The sequence below is a fragment of the Cannabis sativa genome, chromosome 4 (genome assembly GCF_029168945.1).
Source record: "Cannabis sativa cultivar Pink pepper isolate KNU-18-1 chromosome 4, ASM2916894v1, whole genome shotgun sequence".
NCBI classification, from domain to species: Eukaryota; Viridiplantae; Streptophyta; class Magnoliopsida; order Rosales; family Cannabaceae; genus Cannabis; species Cannabis sativa.
In genome coordinates, this window is record NC_083604.1 from 3,299,358 (window position 1) to 3,322,338 (window position 22,981).

Sequence of the window (22,981 nt, forward strand, 5' to 3'; positions counted from 1 at the left end):
AAACTTGGCCCAATTAATTAATTAATTTTTTTTTTTTTGAAAGAACCATGAGTTCATTAATTAAGAAAATTGATGGGAATTACCGGGGTATTGTCCTCCCCTTGATACAAAATTGCCAAATCACTAGAAATTCTAACATTCTTAACTACACCATCAGCCAAAGCATTACAACTACGCTTAATAAAAGAAAAACAACATAACCGAAACTTTTTAGCCAAGTTTAAAGATAAATAAAACACACTAGCTACTTTCCAGTCAGGAAGAGAATTGGTTGACAAAGCCTGAACTACAATTTTAGAATCCGACATGACACACACTTTCTTCCACCCTGCATCACATGCCCTGTTCAGAGCAAGAATTATCGCTGAAGTTCAGCTTCCAGAGCCGACTCCACCCGTATCTTTTGCGCGTTATATTAGAGCAAATAATACTATTGGAATAAAATGCTAAGTTTATTAGAATAATAATGAGTTCAAAAGGTGAATTAGGTGACTGATCATATTTATAATTAAGCTTTAGAATCCATCATGTAACACTTAATTAATGATGTAAAGTAAAGCTCATCATGATATTAAAGTTGCTCACAAAGAAGACAAAACCTAACAAAATGTAACACTTAATTAATGATTCTGAACGTTTTCTACCTTAGCTTTGTGATTATTCTAATATATATATATATATATATAAATATATAAATATATATATATATATAATAAGAAGCTCACAACGAACCACGTCCATCCATATATAAATATTATATATAGGGATAATTGCGGCAAAAGTCCCCAAAAACTTGAGGTTGATGCCGATTAGTCCTCAACCTCAAAAATTGGCGGTGAAAATACCTAAGGTCCCAATTTTTGTTTGTCCGTTGGTCCCTAACTTAACTGATCCGTTAAACACAAATAAAATGCCACGTGTCAATTTTTTATTGGTCCAAATAATAATTTAATTAAAAAAAATTAAACTAAAATAAAAATTAAAAAAATATTTTAAATTTATAATTTATTTTATTTTATTTGTTGTTTTTCTTTTTTTCATTTTTCTTCTTATTCTTCTTCGTCTTCTTCCTCTAGCCCGACCCCCTCCTCACCTCGTCTTTTTCTTCCAGCCACACTCCGAACCCCGTCTATTGCATCTGCTAACCAAATCGTCAACAAAAACTTAAAATCTCTTTTTTTTTTGGGCTAGGGAAAACTTAAATCTAATTAAGCAAACAAAAATTATAACACCCTAATCTCAGTACTATTTTCTTTTCCTTGTGCAAATTTCAGAGAGAGACAGATTTGAAATGAGAACAAATATCCAGAACACCACCATTGTTTTGACCAAAAAAAGAAAAATCAAACATATATAAACTAATACGTATATATACACAGATGAGAATAAACAAGGGAGGAAACCAATTAGATCTAAAGAGAGATATACTTAAAGGAGTAGGGAAAGAGAGAATGGACCACTGTCCATAGCTCCAGCCCGCCCGCCGTCGAGATCCGAAGCTGCTTCCCAGTCGTCCACTACCCACTGCCGTCGAGATCCGAAGCTCCTTCCAAGGACGAGAAAGAGATGAAAAAGTCTGAAAAAATATATTAGGGCTTTGATGCTAAGGAGGAAGAGAGAGAGAGAGAGAGAGAGAGAGAGAGAGAGAGAGAGAGAGAGAGAGAGAGAGAGAGAGAGAGAGAGAGAGAGAGAGAGAGAGAGAGAGAGAGAGAGAGAGAGAGAGAGAGAGAGAGAGAGAGAGAGAGAGAGAGAGAGAGAGAGAGAGAGAGAGAGAGAGAGAGAGAGAGACACCCACAACTCACTTTTCTAAATCCAGGTGATGAAACTTCAGCTCTCAACCCAAAATTCAAGAATCAGCTACTTTTTCTCCGAGCTTTTCATACACCAAACGGAATAAGCTCAACATTAGCTTTTCATTCCAGTCACTTTCCCAGTATCCAAACTCAAACCTTTAAAAGGAATTTTTCCTTTTTGTATTCTAAACTACAGCTAGGAAGAGTTGCTTACACTTCTCAGTTCCTTTAAATATCCGTAATGGAACTTTTCCCATCTACCCAGATAGATGAAATTATAAAAGAGTAAAAGGGAGAAATTTTTTCAGAACTGTCTAAGTGAAACATTTGAACCCACGAAGTGATTCAGTATATTCTGGCAGTGTAGATACCATTTCCAGCCATAAACAGAATCCCAACTGAAAATCAAAGCCCACCTTCGAAAAAACAAAAATCTGAACTCATTTGCCAAAACAGAACAAAAAGAAAACACACCCACGGACCCAAACCCACCGAGCAGGCAGCAGAGACAATTTTCAGAACAGAAAAAAAGGGTATCAAAACATTGAAACTGGGGAAAACGGACGAAGACCCAAAAATGGAAAAATCATTTGTGAACGACAATCAAACGAAAAATAAAATATAAAATAAAATAAATTTATAATTTTAAAATATATTTTTTAGTTTTTTATTTTATTTGAAATTTTTTTAATTAAAATTATTATTTGGACCAATAAAAAATTGACACGTGGTACTTTATTTGGGTTTAACGGATCTGTTAGAAAAAGGACCAACGGACAAACAAAAATTGGGACCTTAGGTATTTTCACCGCCAATTTTTGAGGTTGAGGACTAATCGGCATCAACCTCAAGTTTTTGGGGACTTTTGCCGCAATTATCCCTTATATATATATAGTAATAGTAATTTTATTAGCCTCACCGTTGTTGTATTTTATTAATTGTAAAATATCATAAATTTTTTAACGACTCATTTCGCTAGAACATTGTTATTATATAAAAAGTACATTAGTGTACAAAATTTTTTATAGGTGGTGCCTCACGATAAATTAGGTAACGTAGCAATATTTTCTAAAAGTTATATTCTTTAATTATATGTAATTTGATATTTAATTATATGATAATAACATGATACCGAGAAGTAAGGAGAGTACTAGACCCCAATAATATTTTTTAGCAATTCTCATATATAGGGTCATATGATCCACTAAAAGAAACAACTACTTTTAGTCATAACTTTTTAATCACAATATAATTTTTTTTGTGAAATGTAAGTTTTAATCAGAACAAAATGTTATTTGTGACTAAAATATAGTATTTAACTACAAGTCATCACTGATTTAGTTTTAGTCACAATAAGTATTATTGTAACTAAAAACACATTTAATTAGTCACAACAAATTATAATTTTTCTAACGGTTTTTATAATTGATCCTCTTATTAACCGTTGGGAAAAGCCAATTTTATAGTAGTGAATACTTTTGACCACGAATTTTTTAGTCACAACATAAGAATAATAATTTATAATTAGTTATATCTTTTTTACTATTTTTTTTAATAGATGTAAGATTTATATGTAACTACTCTTTTACCAATATTCTCATGATATCATTTCAACATGGTAGTTGAGCTTCTATCTAATCCATTTAAAGCCTCTCTCTTCCCATCCACTAAATTAAAACAGCTCTAGCTCTAGTTCTAGCTCGTATATATAAATACTGTATATATATATATATAAGTAGTGTGACAAAATATCATATGATCTAATTGAGTGTGGTGTGTTTTATATTACTATTATTACTATATATTTTGTTAAGAAAAGAAAAGAAACAACATGGCTTGTACTGGAAAGCTTCATGTTGAAGTTGAGGTGAAATCTCATGCAGATAAGGTTTGGGAATCCCTTAGGGATTTCATCTACATTTACCCAAAGGCATTTCCTCATGATTACAAAAGTGTTGAGGTTTTGGAAGGTGATGGCATTAAGCCTGGATCTGTCAGATTCATTACATATGGAGAAGGTACATATACATACATATATATATATATATATTAATGAATAAGATTTTTTCAATCCAAACTACAATAGATATACTATTTTAGTGATTGTTTATGTACTAAATTATGATCTTTATACTTTGATGTATACTAAATTATGCTCCTTAAACTTTGACATGTACTAAATTATGTCCCTAAACTTTCATCCATGTTAAACTTTTTTATTAAAATTAAAAAAAAAATCATTAAATCCAATAATCTCAATAATTCAGGGAGCATTGTGAACAAACTTAAAAATTCAGGGGACATGATTTAGTACATGTCAAAATTTAAGAAAAAAAAAAATCTTAATTAGTCTTTTTTATAATGCATTTTAATTTATTTTATATCTAAGACTTTTGAATTAATTTTGGGCACACCAAATTAATGTTACTTTAAATATATAATTAAAAGAGAATATTTGTAATCATTTTTATATTTGCAACAAAAACAAAATCCAAGTAATATAGTTGAGTGAGGACAAATTTTATTTATTCAAAATTATTTAATATGAATAATAACCCATTTTGGATCAACCAAAAGGGTTTCCTTTCCTATGATGGTATAATTTATTTAAGAATAATATTATTTTGTTTTGTTATTATATAAACAAGGTTCTCCACTTGTGAAAGTGTCAAAAGAAAGGATCGAAGTAGTTGATGTGCCAAACAAGATATTTTGTTACAATGTGATAGAAGGAGATCTGTTAAAGTACTACAAGAGTTTCAAGGCCAATGTTCAAGTGGTTCCTAAAGAAGAAGGAAGTGTCCTTAAATGGAGTTGTGAGTTCGAAAAGGCTACTGATGAGACCCCTGATCCAGATGCCATCAAGGATTTTGCTATCAAGAACTTTAAAGAGCTCGATGACTACATTATTGCCAACAACAAGGCATAAATTTATGTATACTACTACTACTTTTACTTCTACTATGTATACATACATATATAAAATCTATCATCATATATAATTATGCCTTGTTATAACAAATGGCTTAGTTATATATATCCCCCATATGTATGTATGTATGCTTTTGAATAAATTTGAGTGCTAGAAATAATTTAATATATATATGGTTTCAGCTGTTATTATAATGCATGTAAGGTTCTATATTTTATTTTATATATATTAATTAATATAAAGTTCTATTATAGTTACTCGTTTGATTTTTATATTATTACTTCTCAATCAAAGAACAAATAACAAAAGAAAACAGTTTTAAAACAGTACTCTCAATATACCCTCTATACCCACTCTAATATCCAACAAGAATCAACACTATACTTTAGAAACATTGAGAATTGGAAGATATGTTTGGGATCTTGGCTCTGAAAAAAGAATTTATGGGTTTGGTGTGTATATAAAAGATAAAGACTGGTAAATTTATGTGGCGCATCTTATTGTTAATTGATTTTGATTTGAGATCGGTGTGTTATGTAGAGAGTTACTCATTTTATATTGTCAATTAATTTTCAGATGAAACCTCATGCATCTTATATATATCTTAAATTCTAATATAGTAGAGCCAAACTAAAAAAACTTCTAGTGTTTCCTATTTAATCTCTATTTGGGATTTTTCGGCCAATAAGTGTCAGTTTCTAGTATTGGGGTCTTAATTAGACTTGTTTCAAAAATAAAAATCCAATAAGTGACCGTTTTTAGTATTGGGTCTTTAACTTATTTAAAAAATTCACAAATTTCTCGACGTGTATATCTATAAATTTCTCAATTTGGCCTTGTGAGAGTTTTTTAAACGTCACGTTCAGTCGTGTGGTCTCTTAACAATCGTTCGTTATACTCATTTTTTAAGTTCAAACGTGATGAGAATATTAGAATTAGTATATGATGTGTGAAAATAAAATATCATATATATAATAAATACATTTTTCTTCTTATTTTCAATTAATTTTGAGATAAAACCTCATCCATTTTATCTTAAATGCCAACATATTATCTTCATCATATTTTTAAGCAAAATTATTTCCATAAAGCATATAATATACTCTTCTCTGTATATAAAGTTATGAACATTGTTCATATATTCATGGTCGGTGGCATTTTTATTAACAAAATTCAATAATTAAATTAGTAGCTACCACTCACCAACCCAAATGGTCCAATGGAACCACCACATTTAATCGAAGATTAAGCAAAGCTGGATTTTTTTTTTTTCCTTTGAACACAACAAAGCTGGATATTGATAATTAGGTTTATTGAATTAATATAATTCAAATGTTTTGTCACAAAATCTCGACATGGTCTCTCATCACATATCTATCGTTGTTGTTGTATAATACCTCAAAACGAATCATCATTAATTTAAAATAGGGTAATTTGCGGCATAACTTCTTTAAGTGGTCAGATTTTTGCAACTAACCCTTAATTCTAAAATTTTAGTAGTAAAACCTCCTAAACTCAAGTTCTGTTAGCACTTAACCCTTTCCATCCATTTTTAGTTGTTAACTGTCATGGTGGAATGTCTACGTGTACACAGTGTACACGTGACACAATTTTATTAGTTCACGTAAATAAATATTTAAAAAATAAAAAATAAAAAAATAAAAATAAAAAATAAAAAATAAAAAATTCTCTTTTTCTTTAAAAATTAAAAAACCTATCCACTTTAAAATGTTATGCCTCAAATTACCCTTTAAAATAACACTTCATGATCAACTATGTACATACACTTTTACTATAATTAGCAAAATAATATCTTATAAATGCTAAAGTAAAAACTAAATTATTTAGATGTCGCAATATCGGTCTTAAAATTTAGTAGGTCATAAAAAAATATTTTGAACCCTTATTTAAAAAAAAATTATATTTTTCAAAATTAATAAAAAATTATGTATTTTTAAAAGAGAATTTTTTGGGCCCTAGGCACAGGCCTAAGGGATAAGTTTAATAATATCTCACTTTTGTATTTATTAATCAACAATACTTTTATATTATATTTCATTAAAATATACCCACTTTTGTGAGTGAGTTGCCTAATATACTCTCACTTTCTACTTATGTGTAGCATATAATTTACATCAAGCTAAGGGATATAATTGAGACATCATCTATAACAGTGGGTATATCTTAAAGAATATAACAATAAAGGTAAAAATTAAAATAAGTAAAGTAAAGTGAGTATACAATGTAATTTCCTCCAGCCTACCCCACCTATGCCAGGGCCAGGCCTGACAATATATAATCTAATATTTTTTTATAGGTGGCGCCCCACGATTGGTACTTAACGATATTTCCTAAAAGCTATTTTCTTAAGTCATATACGACCCGATACTTGACTACACTAATGACATGTTTACTAAAGGAGAATGGAAATCAATTGTATGAGAATGATTCCCATTCATTTGTTTACTAAATTTTGGAATAGGAAAAACTAGTAGGGCCCACACAAATTGAGAAGAAAACAAAGGGAAAGGTTCTCCCTCTATTTTCATAAGGAATACATTCCCCTTTCCTTAACTTACTTTATATTAATTATATTTTTATTAATTAAAAATAAAAAAGACAAATATACCCTTCAAAAATATATATAAAAAAAGTAATTACATGTTCTAACAATGGTAATTTAGTCAAATTAAGTCATTCCAATTACCTTTCCTAATTATGTAAACAAAATAATATGATTCTGATTTTCATTTCGGTCAGTTTAGTAAACAAAAAAATAAAAAATTGTTTCCTATTATTTTATATTTCAACCTGATTCATTTTGTAACGCCCGTATTTTATAATAATAATAATAAACTCGAAAAAATAAATTTTTTAATAATTTATATATTAATAATCACATGGATCGGAATCCCGAGTAACAAAATACTAGTTAAAAGTACTTTACTACCATACACATGTTATATATTGTAATATCCGCTAACCCCGAAAGGGTATTTTTGTAATTTTATTTAGCTGAGAGTTTTTTTTTTATGTTACATATTTATGGATTTAAATATGTATGGGATTATTTTTATGATGATATAATATTTGATTTTATTGGCATGTGTATAATGCCTAATAGATACATATGTCTGGATATTGTTATATGGGTATATTATTATTATTATTATTATTATACGTATTATTATTATTATTATTATTATTATTATTATTATTATTATTATTATTATTATTATTATTATTATTATTATCATTATTATTATTATTATCATTATTATTATTATGTTTATTATTATTATTATTATTATTAACAACTAATATTCAAACTCACGTACGCATGAACGGAACACACAAACCGAACGCCTATTTTGGTGGAATGGGAATCGCTCCACTTCGGTTCAATGCGATATTTTGCTTGGGTTTAAACACGATAGAAATTAGGTTTTAAACTCTATTTTCGTTCACCCAAAACAGAGAACCAACGAGAGAGAGAGAGAGAGCACGTATACGGCGTATACGGTACCGAAAACTTTCGTTTCTTCAAGCGGAGTGAAACCTGGGTGAACGTGGGGGTTTGGGATCACTTTTATACGACCTAAGGAAGCTTTTTAACGTGGTATAAGGGGCGGAAGTCGTCGTTTTGAGATTCGCCATTTTTGAAGCTTCAAAGGTGCGGCTTAGTTACGGACTCGAATTCGAACGTGTTTAAGCTTGTTCTTGGGTCAAGGGAGGTTATATTTGAGTGCATGGGACCCTAAGGATTGTTTTTGACGTAAGAAAACGAAGCTTTAACGTCCAAAACGAAAATCCAAAATTTTGGACTCCATTAAAGACGGTACACCGCCAACGAAGAAGACAACCCCGATCTGCCCTCTCGGACCACTTTTCTTGATCGTTTTGAGGTCCTGAGCATTGTGGAGAGCTTCCCCAATCGAAAGGACGCTTCAAGAGCCATCGGAGACAAAGTTACACTTTACCGGCGACGAAACCGACGAGAACTCCGACGACACTCCGTTCAGGGGTTTCTGGAGGTTATTTTTCGATTTTCTTTCAGTTCTTGACTTGTGCTAGGTGTTCTTAGGCCTACTATGAAGTTTGATAATTTTCTTGCAATTATTTGATTTATTATGAATTATTTGGTTTATTTGTTAAATTAATTATGAAAAATACTTAGATTACTCAGAAAAATCTAAATATATTTTATATGATTGGTTATGAGATATAAACTATTGCAAAATTGGTAGATTCGAATTTCGGTTAATTTTGTATTTTTCATGAATTATTTGTGTTATTTATTAAATTAATTATGAAAAATACTTAGGGTGCTCAGAAAAATCTAGATTTATTTTATATGATGGACTATGATATATAAACGGTTATAAAATTGGTAGATTGAATTTTCAGGCGATTATGTATTTTTCATGAATTATCGATGTTATTTCTTATTTTAATTATGAAAAATACCTAGGTTGCTTAGAAAATTCAAAGAAAATTAATTATGACTTAATACAGATTATAAAGTGTATTAGAAGAGTTAGATTCGGTTTTTAATTAATTTTGGTATTTTTCATGAATTTACTTAATTAATGCTTAAGTTAATTATGAAAAATAGATAAGTGTTGTTAAAATAGTAAAATGTATTTTTGAAATACCATTTACTGTCTATGATATCAAAAGGAATATGTTTTATTATTTATTGGTTGTTGTAGGTATTTATTATAATTATTGGTGATTAATTAACTATTTATTTGGACTTTAATAAGAATAAATAGTATTTTAGTAAATTTTACGTAAAAATGTGTTGTATGAATTCATGTTTTACGTTAAGAATGTTTGTTTGAGTCCATGTAATATGTTTGTGTGAATCAAAATAATAAATGCTTATGTATGGTGTGTCATGCAAGTAAAATGGACCTATGTGTTACGTATTTTTACGTAAGTTTCTGTATGAGTTAGAGATTCATACTTGAATGTATTTTGAGTGTATTGCTGTGTTAATGAATGTCTAGGATCTTGTTCTCAACAAGGAAATTCGTTGAGGTGCTCGAGGTAGCAAGTGTGGTCTTAGCAACTGAGGTAAGAAGAGTGGACATCTGTACAATGTGGTGTATGTTATGCATACAACTTGGGTTGGTTTGTTATTTAATTTGATAGTGTTGTGATTTCCTTATATTTTGTGAGCATCATTAGCACGAGAATAATATTAGGGTCTTGCTGTTTGTGTGAGCATAACACTTGCAGGTTATAACATTATCATGGGTGAGTACAACTTATGGTAATTAATTGCCCTGTTGGATGCCAAGTGTGAGAATAACACAAGGCAGGGTAGGTTACCTCATGTCTGATCAACATGAGAGAATAGTTGATTATCGTATGTGAGTATAATGTGCGGTATGAGACTTGATGCGTGCATGTGAGAACAACATGCGTTGTGGATATATTTATGGAATGTGAATTACTGTTGATTAATATAAAAGAGCAAATTATGTCAAGTAACTAGTTAGGAGGGTTATGTCCTACATAGCTCTTCTTACTGGGCGTTAGCTCACGGGTACTCTGTGTGCAGGTAAGGGTAAGGCTAAGCAGTGAGAATGAAGAGCTCGAGGCGTGGACCGCATGTTAGGGGGGCTGGCACAGTATTTTGCTTTTAATGTTTTTTTAACTGCTAAACATTTTGGAACTATTATTTTGACTTAACTAGTTCTTATTTAAGTTTACAGTACTAAAAGTATTTTGTTTTAAACAATGAGATCTCATGCTTGGATATTTTTCAATAAAGCAGTATTTGATTGTCTTTATCTTATTAAATTGTTTTATACGGACTATCCTATGTGACATCTCGGGAAATCGGGGTGTTACATATATATATTTTTTTTAAATTTTGCGGACAAGCATACTCAAAATACAGACTCCAAAATACTAAAAAAATCGAAACCCTCTAGGTTGCACTGCCGCGATATGTACAATCATGCCGAGTTCCACCTCACTGTTCCTCCAGCTTTGCCTTTCCTTTACCTACACAAGGTAGCAAACTGATGAGTCAACAGACTCAGTAAGATATGCAAGAAATATATAAAAATAACACGCTGCCAGCTTTATGATTAAGCTGCCCTGAGCTTAACAACGAAGCTCACCAAATGGTTAAGAACGTTCTTAAGGGTAGTACGACTACTATACCAAATGCACTAAAGTACCACATCTGTACTTGTGTTGGTAGAGTCCTAACTGTACTCCCAGGAATTACTAAGTGTTATACCACGAACACGACGTACCCTGGGTACTCGTGTTGGTAACACCGTAACCACATTAATATTCAAAATAAACATATACATTCATATATATATTCTTACGCTATCTTACCTCGTTCCTTGCTCAAGTGTGCCGGTCAGCCTGAGTGGAAGTGCAGCTCGACGTTTTACAGGGCCCTAAACCATAATGTTTAAAATCCAATGAGAGACTCGCTAAAACACTTATCGGGGATTTAAAATAGAAACTAAACTTAACCCTATCGATAAATAGGATGCCAATACCCTAAATTACTTAAAAAACGGGAAAAACTAGGGTTCGGGAAAAAACCCCAACCGGCAGGCCGGTTCCCAACCGGAAGTCCGGTTCCTGGGACCAACCGGTCGACCGGTTGACGCAGGCTCCCAGGAACCGGAATTCCGGTTCTGGTCTGGGAACCAAAAATCCGACCCCCACAACTCAAATTAATCCCAAACTTTCCAATACTTTCCAGAACACCTGTATGCACTAAAATAAACCAGTTCCAAGCAACAAATCTCAACAATTCATTCAAACTTCAAAAACACCATTAGAGGTCAAGGTTTGAGTTTTCAAACTCAAACCTTGTCAAAACCTTACTACAACCAACAAAGACAGCATGAAACAACTCAATTAAACTCACCTAAACAACAGAAATCAAATTCAAACAACAACTATAGCTACAGAACCAAAAATCCTAATTTAAACCTCAAAACCTAACCTTATACTAACTAGAAACAAAGAGAAGAAGACTAGGAAACCATACCTTATACAAATTCTCCTTCAAGAGATTAGGAAGACTAAGTAAACAGCAATCCAAATCCTTTTCTTGCTGGGTTTTCTAGGGTGCACGAAAGAGAGAGGGAGAAAGGAAAATTCCCAAGCTTGATTATCAATTCACACTTAATTCCTCTTCCTTAAAATATTATTATTATTTATCTATGTATAAATTAACTAAAGGAAGCTTCTACTTCCACTAAAAGCCAAGACACTAAAAGTAAAAAGACCCATTTACCCTTCAATTAAAATATCAAAACTAAACAACTTAAGGGCAATTTGGTCAAATACTAATCCCCGAAAATTCTAACGCCTCTACTATTAAACAATAATACCCCGATAATATTCTAAATTATATAAAATGCGACTCTCTATAGGCCCAACGTCGCTTTCCACAGCTTCCGAACACAGTCACAGAAATTAAGAAATTACATAAATAACATAATAAATATATATGACTTAAATAAATTCCCATAAACGTATTATTTATTAATAATAATAAAATCTCATACATAAACCCTAATTATTTAATAATTTAAGGTATTAATCATATGCGGTCTTTACAATTATCCCCCCGTTAAAAGGATTTCGCCCCCGAAATCTACCTGAACAACTCAGGATGCTGGGCCCTCATATCAGATTCCAATTTCCAAGTGGCTTCCTCCACTTTACTGTTTCTCCAAAGTACCTTGACCAATGATATGGTTTTGGTTCGGAGAACCTTTTCTTTTTTATCCAGAATTTGCACCGGTTGTTCGTCATATGATAAATCAGGTTGCAATTCCAATGCTTCGTAACTCAAAACATGCATTGGATCAGACACATACTTCCTCAGCATGGAAACATGAAATACATTATGCACTGCTGATAATGTTGGAGGTAAGGCTAACCTGTAAGCAACTTGCCCAACCTTCTCCAAAATTTCAAAAGGTCCAATAAACCTAGGGCTCAATTTACCTTTCTTTCCAAAACGTCTGATTCCCTTCATCGGGGATACGCGTAAAAAGACATGATCACCAGGTTGGAATGTAACATCCCGTCGCTTGGGATCTGCATAACTTTTCTGCCTGCTTTGCGAAGCAAGCATTCGAGCTTTGATCTTGTCTATTGCTTCATTTGTCTTCTGGACTAATTCAGGGCCCAAGTATTTCCGTTCTCCTGTTTCGTCCCAATGAATTGGGGAACGACATTTTCTTCCATAGAGCAGCTCATAGGGAGCCATTCCTATGGTACTTTGATAGCTATTATTATAGGAGAATTCAATCAGAGGCAAATACTTACTCCATGACCCTCCAAAATCCATGACACAAGCTCGTAACAAGTCTTCAAGTATCTGGATGGTTCGTTCAGATTGCCCATCTGTTTGAGGATGAAAGGCTGTACTGAATTTCAAATTAGTTCCCATAGCCTTTTGCAAACTTACCCAAAACTTTGAGGTAAATTTAGGATCCCTATCCGAAACGATTGACTTCGGTACTCCATGAAGACGAACAATTTCTTTCACATACAAATCAGCATACTGATCCACTGAATAGGTTATCTTAACAGGTAAGAAATGTGCTGACTTTGTAAAACGATCCACCACAACCCAAACTGAGTCGTACATTCCTGTGGTTCTAGGCAAGCCAACCACAAAGTCCATCGCGATGTCTTCCCACTTCCATTCCGGAAGTGTTAATGGCTGAAGTAACCCCGCCGGTCGTTGATGCTCAGCTTTGATTTGCTGACAGGTTAGGCATTTAGTGACATAGTCCACTACATCCCTCTTCATCCCATACCACCAGAAATAGGGCTTTAAATCTTGATACATTTTGATGGTTCCTGGATGTAATGAGTAAGGGGTAGTATGAGCTTCTTCTAAAATTTCCTTTTTAAGCTCATTGAAATCAGGGACACACACCCGTGCTTTAAACAACAGCATTCCATTGTCAGAAATGGAGAAGTCCTTAGCTTTGCCTGCTAAGACATCTTCTCGAATCTTAGTCAATTCTGAATCTTCTAACTGAGCCATTCTGATTCTTTCCAACAAATCTGACTGAAGTGTCAGATTAAATAATTCCTCAGTTACCAACTCAATGTTTGCTTTTGTCATTTCCGAAGCTAGCTGAGAAGAAATCATAACCATGTTAGATATCTGATCAGGTCCTTTTCTGCTTAAAGCATCAGCCACAACATTTGCCTTTCCAGGATGATACAGGATTTCACAGTCATAGTCTTTTACCAATTCTAACCACCTTCTCTGTCTCATATTCAAATCCTTCTGAGTGAAGAAATACTTGAGACTCTTGTGGTCAGTATAGATCTCACACCTTTCACCATACAAGTAATGTCGCCAAATTTTCAAGGCGAACACCACTGCTGCAAGTTCTAGGTCGTGAGTTGGGTAACGCTGCTCATAATCTTTCAGTTGTCGGGAAGCATAAGCTATAACTTTATCTGCTTGCATTAACACACAGCCTAAACCCTGCCTTGAAGCGTCACAATACACCACAAACTTTTCTTGATTAGATGGCAAGGCTAGAACAGGAGCTGTAATCAATCGTTGCTTCAGCTCTTGAAAACTCTTTTCACACTTATCTGACCATATAAATCGCTGATTTTTCCTAGTTAGCTCAGATAGCGGCATCGCAATTTTGGAAAATCCTTCCACAAAACGCCGATAATAACCCGCTAAACCGAGAAAACTTCGAATTTCCGTGACTGTTTTAGGTCTAGGCCAATTCTTCACCGCTTCAATCTTCCCTGGATCAACCATAATTCCATCTTTTCCAACAATATGCCCCAGAAAAGACACTTGTGACAAAGTAACTCACACTTTTTGAACTTTGCATAGAGTTTATGATCCCTAAGTCGCTGCAGAACCATTCGGAGATGTTGCTCATGTTCTGCTTCTGACCGAGAGTACACAAGAATATCATCGATAAATACAATTACAAAATTATCGAGGAAATCCTTGAATACTCTATTCATGAGATCCATAAAAGCTGCCGGTGCATTTGTTAACCCAAAAGACATAACCAGAAATTCATAATGCCCATACCTGGTTCGGAAAGCTGTCTTCGGGATATCCTCTTCTCGAATTCTCAATTGATGATATCCAGACCTCAAGTCAATCTTAGAGAATACAGTCTTACCCTGAAGTTGGTCAAACAAATCGTCAATTCTCGCGCAGGATATTTATTCTTAATGGTTAACTTATTCAGCTCCCGATAATCAATACACATACGAAGAGTTCCATCTTTCTTCTTCACGAACAGCACAGGGGCTCCCCAAGGTGACACACTAGGCCGAGTAAACCCTAGATCCAACATCCCTTGGAGTTGTATCTTTAGTTCTTTTAATTCAGCAGGTGCCATTCGGTAGGGTGCCTTTGAAACAGGTTCTGCTCCAGGAATTAAATCAATGATGAAATCTATCTCCCGCTGAGGTGGTAATCCCGGCAATTCCTCTGGAAATACATCCAGGAATTCCTTAACCACTTTAACTTCTTCTGGTCCAAGTAACACAGGTTTACTGGAATCCACTACCACTGCCAGAAATCCAACACATCCATCTCGTAATAAATCCCTAGCTTTCAACGCTGAGATTCTTGGGACACGAGAACCTTGGACCGAACCAACAAAAACAAAAGGTTCCTCATTTTCCGGTTCAAAAGTCACCATTTTCCGTTTACAATCAATACTAGCAGAGTATTTGGACAAAAAGTCCATACCAAGTATAATATCGAATTCGGCCAATGGTAACTCCACGAGATCAGCACTCAATTCTCTATCTTCAATTCTAATTATTACTGACCTAATCCACTTTCTTGAAATAATTAATTCTCCATTAGGCAACAGGGTTCCAAACCCCGTCTCGAGAATATCACTAGGTCTATCAAACTGATCAAGAAGTCTTGATGACACATAAGACCGAGTAGCACCCGAATTAAATAAAACAGTATAAGCAAAGCCATTGATTAGAAGCTGACCTGTAACTACAGAAGGACTGGCAGCAGCATCTGCCTGAGTGATAGCAAAGACGCGAGCAGGTGCAGACACAGGTTTGACCTCGGGCTTCGGTTCCTCTTTCTTCAACTGAGGACAGTCTTTCCTGAGATGTCCCACCGAACCACACTGAAAACAGGCTCTCCGGTTACAAACCCCGGGATGATGCTTCTTGCAACGCGGGCACTCAGGATAAGAATAAGTCTGACGTCCTCCTCTATTCTGGTTTCCTCGAAACCTTTTTCCTTGCCCTGAACTTCCCGAAGATGGAAAAGTTCTTTTCCTCTGTTCAAGGGTAGAACCCCCACTCTCTTTTTCAGGACCCGACATAGGGAGAGTAGTAATCCCACCAACACCAGAAGACTCTCGGGTTTCTTGTAAAAATTTCACTGCCCCTTCTGCTCGAAGAGCCTTATCAACCATTTCTGCATAAGTCGTTGTATCACTCGTTGTAATAACCAGGTCATGTCTGATTTTGGCATTCACTACCAAATACTTTTCTTTCTTACTGAAGTCTGTTGGTACAATTCCGGAGGCTAGCTTAGCCAAGCGATCAAACTTGGTGGTATACACGGTCACTGACATACTCTCACCTTGTACCAACTCAATAAATTCCTTCCGCTTTGCACTGCGGACCGCCTCGTTGTAATACTTGGCATTAAACAATTCTCGGAACTCTTCCCAGGTCATTCTAGTTACATCTCTGGTGAGGGATACCATTTCCCACCAGATCAGGGCATCCTCTTGAAATTGGAACGTGGCACATGCCACCCTATCATTTCCAGCTACTCCCATAAAATTCAATATTTTCTCAATAACGGTCAACCACTGCTCAGCCTTTAACACATCAGGGCCTCCCAGAAATACTGGAGGCGCTTGCTTTCTGAACCTCTCATATAAAGGCTCCATGCGGTTACCAGCAACATGTTGCTCAGCTGGCACCGCAGGGGCTGCAGGAGCCGCAACAGGCGGTTGCGGGGGAGGCTCAACAGGAGCATCCCGTTGCCTGAGTCGTCGGATCTCTTCTTCTTGTTGCTCAATTCTAGTTTGCATCTCAGCAAACCTTTGTTCCCAGTCAACAGGGGCCTGAGGTGGATTCTCCTGTCCACCTCTCGGGACTCGACCGCGGCCTCTACCGCGCCCACGGGGGTTTTGGGGATTTCTACCACCCCGACCACCTCCGGTCTCAACCAATTCACCCTGCCTTCTAACATTTCGCTGGTCGTCCATTATTTAGGACTTAGCCTGCGAACCCACAAGGCACGTAGGTCAGACAGTGGTCGAAATACTTTCAAGACCGCAATTAAGATTTAAAGCATCTCAATTACTCATATATATAACTCAACATATCTTTAAACAAACAGTTTGCAAAAAGAAATAAAGCTTACGGAACCGTGAGTTGAACTCGACACTGGCCTTGATTGTACATATCTTGACGGTCTTCAGTGGACAACCCAGTGGCTCTGATACCAAACTGTAACGCCCGTATTTTATAATAATAATAATAAACTCGAAAAATAAATTTTTTAATAATTTATATATTAATAATCACATGGATCGGGATCCCGAGTAACAAAATACTAGTTAAAAGTACTTTACTACCATACACATGTTATATATTTTTTTTTTAAATTTTGCGGACAAGCATACTCAAAATACAGACTCCAAAATACTAAAAAAATCGAAACCCTCTAGGTTGCACTGCCGCGATATGTACAATCATGCCGAGTTCCACCTCACTGTTCCTCCAGCTTTGCCTTTCCTTTACCTACACAAGGTAGCAAACTGATGAGTCAACATACTCATTAAGATATGCAAGAAATATATAAAAATAACACGCTGACAGCTTTATGATTAAGCTGCCCTGAGCTTAACAACGAAGCTCACCAAATGGTTAAGAACGTTCTTAAGGGTAGTACGACTACTATACCAAATGCACTAAAGTACCAACTCTGTACTTGTGTTGGTAGAGTCCTAACTGTACTCCCAGGAATTACTAAGTGTTATACCACGAACACGACGTACCCTGGGTACTCGTGTTGGTAACACCGTAACCACATTAATATTCAAAATAAACATATACATTCATATATATATTCTTACGCTATCTTACCTCGTTCCTTGCTCAAGTGTGCCGGTCAGCCTGAGTGGAAGTGCAGCTCGGCGTTTTACAGGGCCCTAAACCATAATGTTTAAAATCCAATGAGAGACTCGCTAAAACACTTATCGGGGATTTAAAATAGAAACTAAACTTAACCCTATCGATAAATAGGATGCCAATACCCTAAATTACTTAAAAAACGGGAAAAACTAGGGTTCGGGAAAACCCCAACCTAAGTGCCGGCTCCCAACCGAAGTCCGGTTCTCGGGACCAACCGGCCGACCGGTTGACGCAGCTCCCAGAACCGAATTCCGGCTCGGTCTCGGGAACCAAAAATCCGACCCCCACAACTCAAATTAATCCCAAACTTTCCAATACTTTCCTAACACCCGTATGCACTAAAATAAACCAAGCTCCAAGCAACAAATCTCAACAATTCATTCAAACTTCAAAAACACCATTAGAGGTCAAGGTTTGAGTTTTCAAACTCAAACCTTGTCAAAACCTTACTACAACCAACAAAGACAGCATGAAACAACTCAATTAAACTCACCTAAACAACAGAAATCAAATTCAAACAACAACTATAGCTACAGAACCAAAAATCCTAATTTAAACCTCAAAACCTAACCTTATACTAACTAGAAACAAAGAGAAGAAGACTAGGAAACCATACCTTATACAAATTCTCCTTCAAGAGATTAGGAAGACTAAGTAAACAGCAATCCAAATCCTTTTCTTGCTGGGTTTTCTAGGGTGCACGAAAGAGAGAGGGAGAAAGGAAAATTCCCAAGCTTGATTATCAATTCACACTTAATTCCTCTTCCTTAAAATATTATTATTATTTATCTATGTATAAATTAACTAAAGGAAGCTTCTACTTCCACTAAAAGCCAAGACACTAAAAGTAAAAAGACCCATTTACCCTTCAATTAAAATATCAAAACTAAACAACTTAAGGGCAATTTGGTCAAATACTAATCCCCGAAAATTCTAACGCCTCTACTATTAAACAATAATACCCCGATAATATTCTAAATTATATAAAATGCAACTCTCTATAGGCCCAACGTCGCTTTCCACAGCTTCCGAACACAGTCACAGAAATTAAGAAATTACATAAATAACATAATAAATATATATGAACTTAAATAAATTCCCATAAACGTATTATTTATTAATAATAATAAAATCTCATACATAAACCCTAATTATTTAATAATTTAAGGTATTAATCATATGCGGTCTTTACACATTTCTTCTATTGATTATTCTGATTCTAATTACAGTTTAGGAAACGTGTCATAATAGTGATATGACATCGAAGAATGTGCTAGACACCAATAGTGCTTTTTAGCAATTCTCATAATCTATAATTATAATTTATAGACGAGACATGAGGTAATAAATATGAAAGGCTCTAACTAACACATTCTATTAGAGCCAGGGACAGACCCAGTAGTGCTTATATGGGGGCTATATAACAAAAATATTGCTTTTTAAAAAATGAAATGTAATTTTTTTAATTTGATAATTGTAGACTAAAATAGTAGAAAAGCCCCCACAAAATTAAATAAATCTAGTAAGAGTGATTATAATATAGGTATAAATATTTTTTAATGATAAATAAGCCGCCACAAAGTAAAAATTCTGGGTCCGTCACTGATTAGAGCATTACTATTAGGCATGTATTTTATAGATAAGTGCGATATGAGTGGTTAATAATTTTTTATATTTTTTATTAAATTAAAATATTTAAAAACTAATATTAATTTATACCAACTACCAATTGTGGTGTTTGTCACCATAAGTTGCCCATTCTATTAGTATTAGAATTAATAAAAGATATCGATCAATGCCCTATTCAATTATTTGATTTGATATTGGCTTATTTATAAATAAATAAGAAAAGAGAGATGAATAATGTGAAGAGCATTATTCAAAACCTATCTACCTTCAATCAATAACAATATTATAGATTGGCCATATTACCCATTTAAGGCTCCAACCTCTACTCCTTCCCCACAAAATTCATTCGCGTATAGGAAAATAAGAACTAATGATTCCACCAAAAATGATATATGATTTTATTGAACATACTGTTTTTACCAAAAAGTTTAGATATTTTTTAGCCAAGAAATTTAGTCACAGATTTTTTTGAATTGTTTTTTTTTTTTTTTTCAGTTTTTAATTCATTTCCTTTCTACTTATAATTTTCTTATGTTCTTTTGCATGTATGAATGAATGATTTGTTATTTTTTTATTATTTCACCATTGACACACGTTTTTAATCTATTTCCTCCTGATTGACACATCTTAGCTAGACTGATTATTTAGATTTTATTTATTTCCTTCTTAATTCTCCTTTTTTTTTTGTCTCATTCAATATAATTAATATAATTTATGTAGTATTAATTATATCCAAATGTCTCATTCGATATAATTTAACATAATATTATGTCCAATAGGAAATTAACTACATATTATGTATCAAGGATATATAATATGTATGCATATGCATGTATTTATTATTGTTATTATGAGATTTAATGAATACTACCTTCTAACTAAAAATGTATATACATATATTTCAAAAAAAAAATGTATATACATAAGTATATCAATACGGCATTTATTATATATTACAAACTACAAAGGCAACATAATTATACATATATGTTTTTTTGTCGAATATGTATAGTGATATATGGTGGAAAATTTTCATTATAAAATAAAAAAAAAAAAGAAAGAAAAATCCAACCGAATTGACGGTCTTTAAACATTTTAACAATATATTATTAACACAGCTACACGTGTAAGTATATATTATAATAGTTACAGCTTACTAATGGTTCAAGAAATCTTCCTATTAAAGATTATAATTATATATATATTTTTTGTAATCGATGACATAGGTATTCTATCAATATTGCTTTTCTTCCTTTCTCTAAACTGTAAAGAAGAATATTTAGGCAAAATATAAAAGTTTTAAAATTAAGGGTTTTTTTTTTTCATTTTTATATTTTAAAATATATATATATTTTTTTTTTGTATTTTTACAAAATTTTATGTAGAAATCACTATTGTAACTAGCATTGTAACTTAAATTGCAACAAAAAAATCGTATAAAAACCCTATTGCAACTAGCGTTGCAACCACTCTAAAAATCCAAACCGTAAATTTGAAAAAAAGTTAAAAAAAAATATATGAAATAATTCCCCTAAAATTAATATTAACTTAGATCATGTTTTTATAAATAACCTACACCCATATATATCAATTAGAAAAATATACTACTATGGGAAAAGGAGGTATATATATCAAAACTATAATTATATATATTAGAGAAATAAGTAAAAGAACATATTTCTTAAGTAATTATATCTTCATATTATTATTTGTGACACAACAAACATAGGTTAATTTTTTTTTTAATTATTTTAAATAATAATAACTATTTAAGATTTTTGCCGCGATATATGTATTATTGTATTCTTGAACTTTCAACCGGTTATAAATGATCCCTAAATTATTTACAGTAGTATAGGGATGGTAATTATACTCGCAGGTTTGGATACCCACCAATTATACCCGCGAGTTGTGCCCCTAATGGGGCAGGGACGAGGTTGACTTTCAGAGGCGGGAGCGGGTATGGGTTTAAATATTCATACCCGAATCGAAAATGGGGCGGGGGCGAGGGAATAGATACTCACCTCGAACCCGCCCCGATATTATATATGTATATATTTAAGTTTTAAAATCATGACTACTATAATTAACATAAATTCATGCTTTAGGCTTTTTATTGATGATACTCTATTTTTTTTACTATACACACTATTCCACTTAAGTTTATTGTTTTACTAAGTTTTTATGATTATTTTTTTTAATTCTCTTTGACATTATTTTTTTTTCAAAAATATATATGTAATGGGTACCCGATGGGGATCCTTCTACTATCGGGTAATCCCCGTCCCGCCCCTACTTTAATTTAAACGGGTATTGAGGTAAGTATGTGGTGAATTTAGGAAGCGGGTATGGGGTGGGGGAGCAATCCTCACACCCACTCCGCCGCATTTACATCCCTACAGTAGTATTATTATTTATTGGTCATTATTTGTCAAGTTTTATTACATGTAGCAAACAAAATGATGATATGGCATAACTTATACTTTTACTTTTAGACAGTAGAAGAAGAGAAGTAAAAGTTTGAGCTTTTCATTTAGTGTTTGGATTTTAATTTTAAAAGAACTTCTCTATTTAAAGAGCTTTTATAAGTGTTTGGTAGTAAAATATAAAAGCTCTTACAAATAATATATATCAAATTTAATAATAATAGTAATAATAATATAATTCTTTTTCTTGTTTAAAAAAATTAATCTTAAAAAATAAAATAAAAATATATAAACGTGTCAATGGATTTGTGAAGAAGAATAGAATGGAGATTATTTTGGTGAGTCTTCATGGATTAACTCCAAGTTAATGATGCCATCACCATTATTTTTACAAGAGAATCTGTGTTTGTAACATTAATTAACATACAATGAGATTTTAATGTTTTTCAAAAAAAAAAAAAACAAGACTTTAACGTAACAATAAAGGAAAAAAATAAAAAATTCAAAAAATTAATTGTTTTTTTACAGTATTATTTTTTATTGGCTGAAGACTATTAGGTTTTTATTATGAGAAAAATATGAAATGATCTGGTGTAATATAACAATCAAGAATGTAATTTAATTATTTTTTTTAGAAAAAAAAGGGTAAATTAAGTATTATAAAAGATTCATTAAACTAAAAAATAGCTTCCCGTGTTTTTTTAGAAGCCCTTCCTAAAAAAGCTGGTGAGTCATTGCTTCTTTAAAAAGCCCTTTTAAATCAAAAAAGCTCTTCTCATATTTTATCCAAACATATCTAAAAGTAGCTTTGAGACTTCAAAAGCTCTTCCAAAGCCATGCCAAACAAGCCCATAATTGTTAGTTATCACATCAGTATCATGTCAACGCTACGTGTGTAATTAATTTTAAAAAATAATTTAAATTTTTTAAATTTAGTTTGACGTAATTTTCTTAATCATTAAATATTGTTTTTTAATTAATGATTTTTTTTTTCAAAATGCATAATTTTT

General features: G+C 33.1%; 1 protein-coding gene and 2 long non-coding RNA genes across 3 annotated transcripts; 2 read left to right on the plus strand and 1 right to left on the minus strand.

Moving 5' to 3' along the window:
• Positions 1 to 988: 988 nt before the first annotated feature.
• On the minus strand, positions 989 to 2,403 carry LOC133037443 (uncharacterized). Its single transcript, XR_009687567.1, has 2 exons — positions 1,803 to 2,403; positions 989 to 1,576 (listed from the first exon to the last, which is right to left on the minus strand). It is a non-coding gene; the product is annotated as an uncharacterized LOC133037443 (long non-coding RNA).
• Positions 2,404 to 3,467: 1,064 nt separating this feature from the next.
• Positions 3,468 to 4,894, plus strand: LOC115712860 (MLP-like protein 423). The gene is made up of 2 exons (XM_030641263.2): positions 3,468 to 3,811; positions 4,442 to 4,894. The coding sequence occupies exons 1-2, from the start codon at positions 3,625 to 3,627 to the stop codon at positions 4,720 to 4,722; spliced, it is 468 nt and encodes a 155-aa protein (XP_030497123.1). The 5' UTR covers positions 3,468 to 3,624; the 3' UTR covers positions 4,723 to 4,894.
• A 3,148-nt stretch (positions 4,895 to 8,042) lies between these two features.
• Positions 8,043 to 10,588, plus strand: LOC133036620 (uncharacterized). The gene is made up of 3 exons (XR_009687202.1): positions 8,043 to 8,759; positions 9,738 to 9,804; positions 10,295 to 10,588. It is a non-coding gene; the product is annotated as an uncharacterized LOC133036620 (long non-coding RNA).
• The last annotated feature ends 12,393 nt before the right edge of the window (positions 10,589 to 22,981 follow it).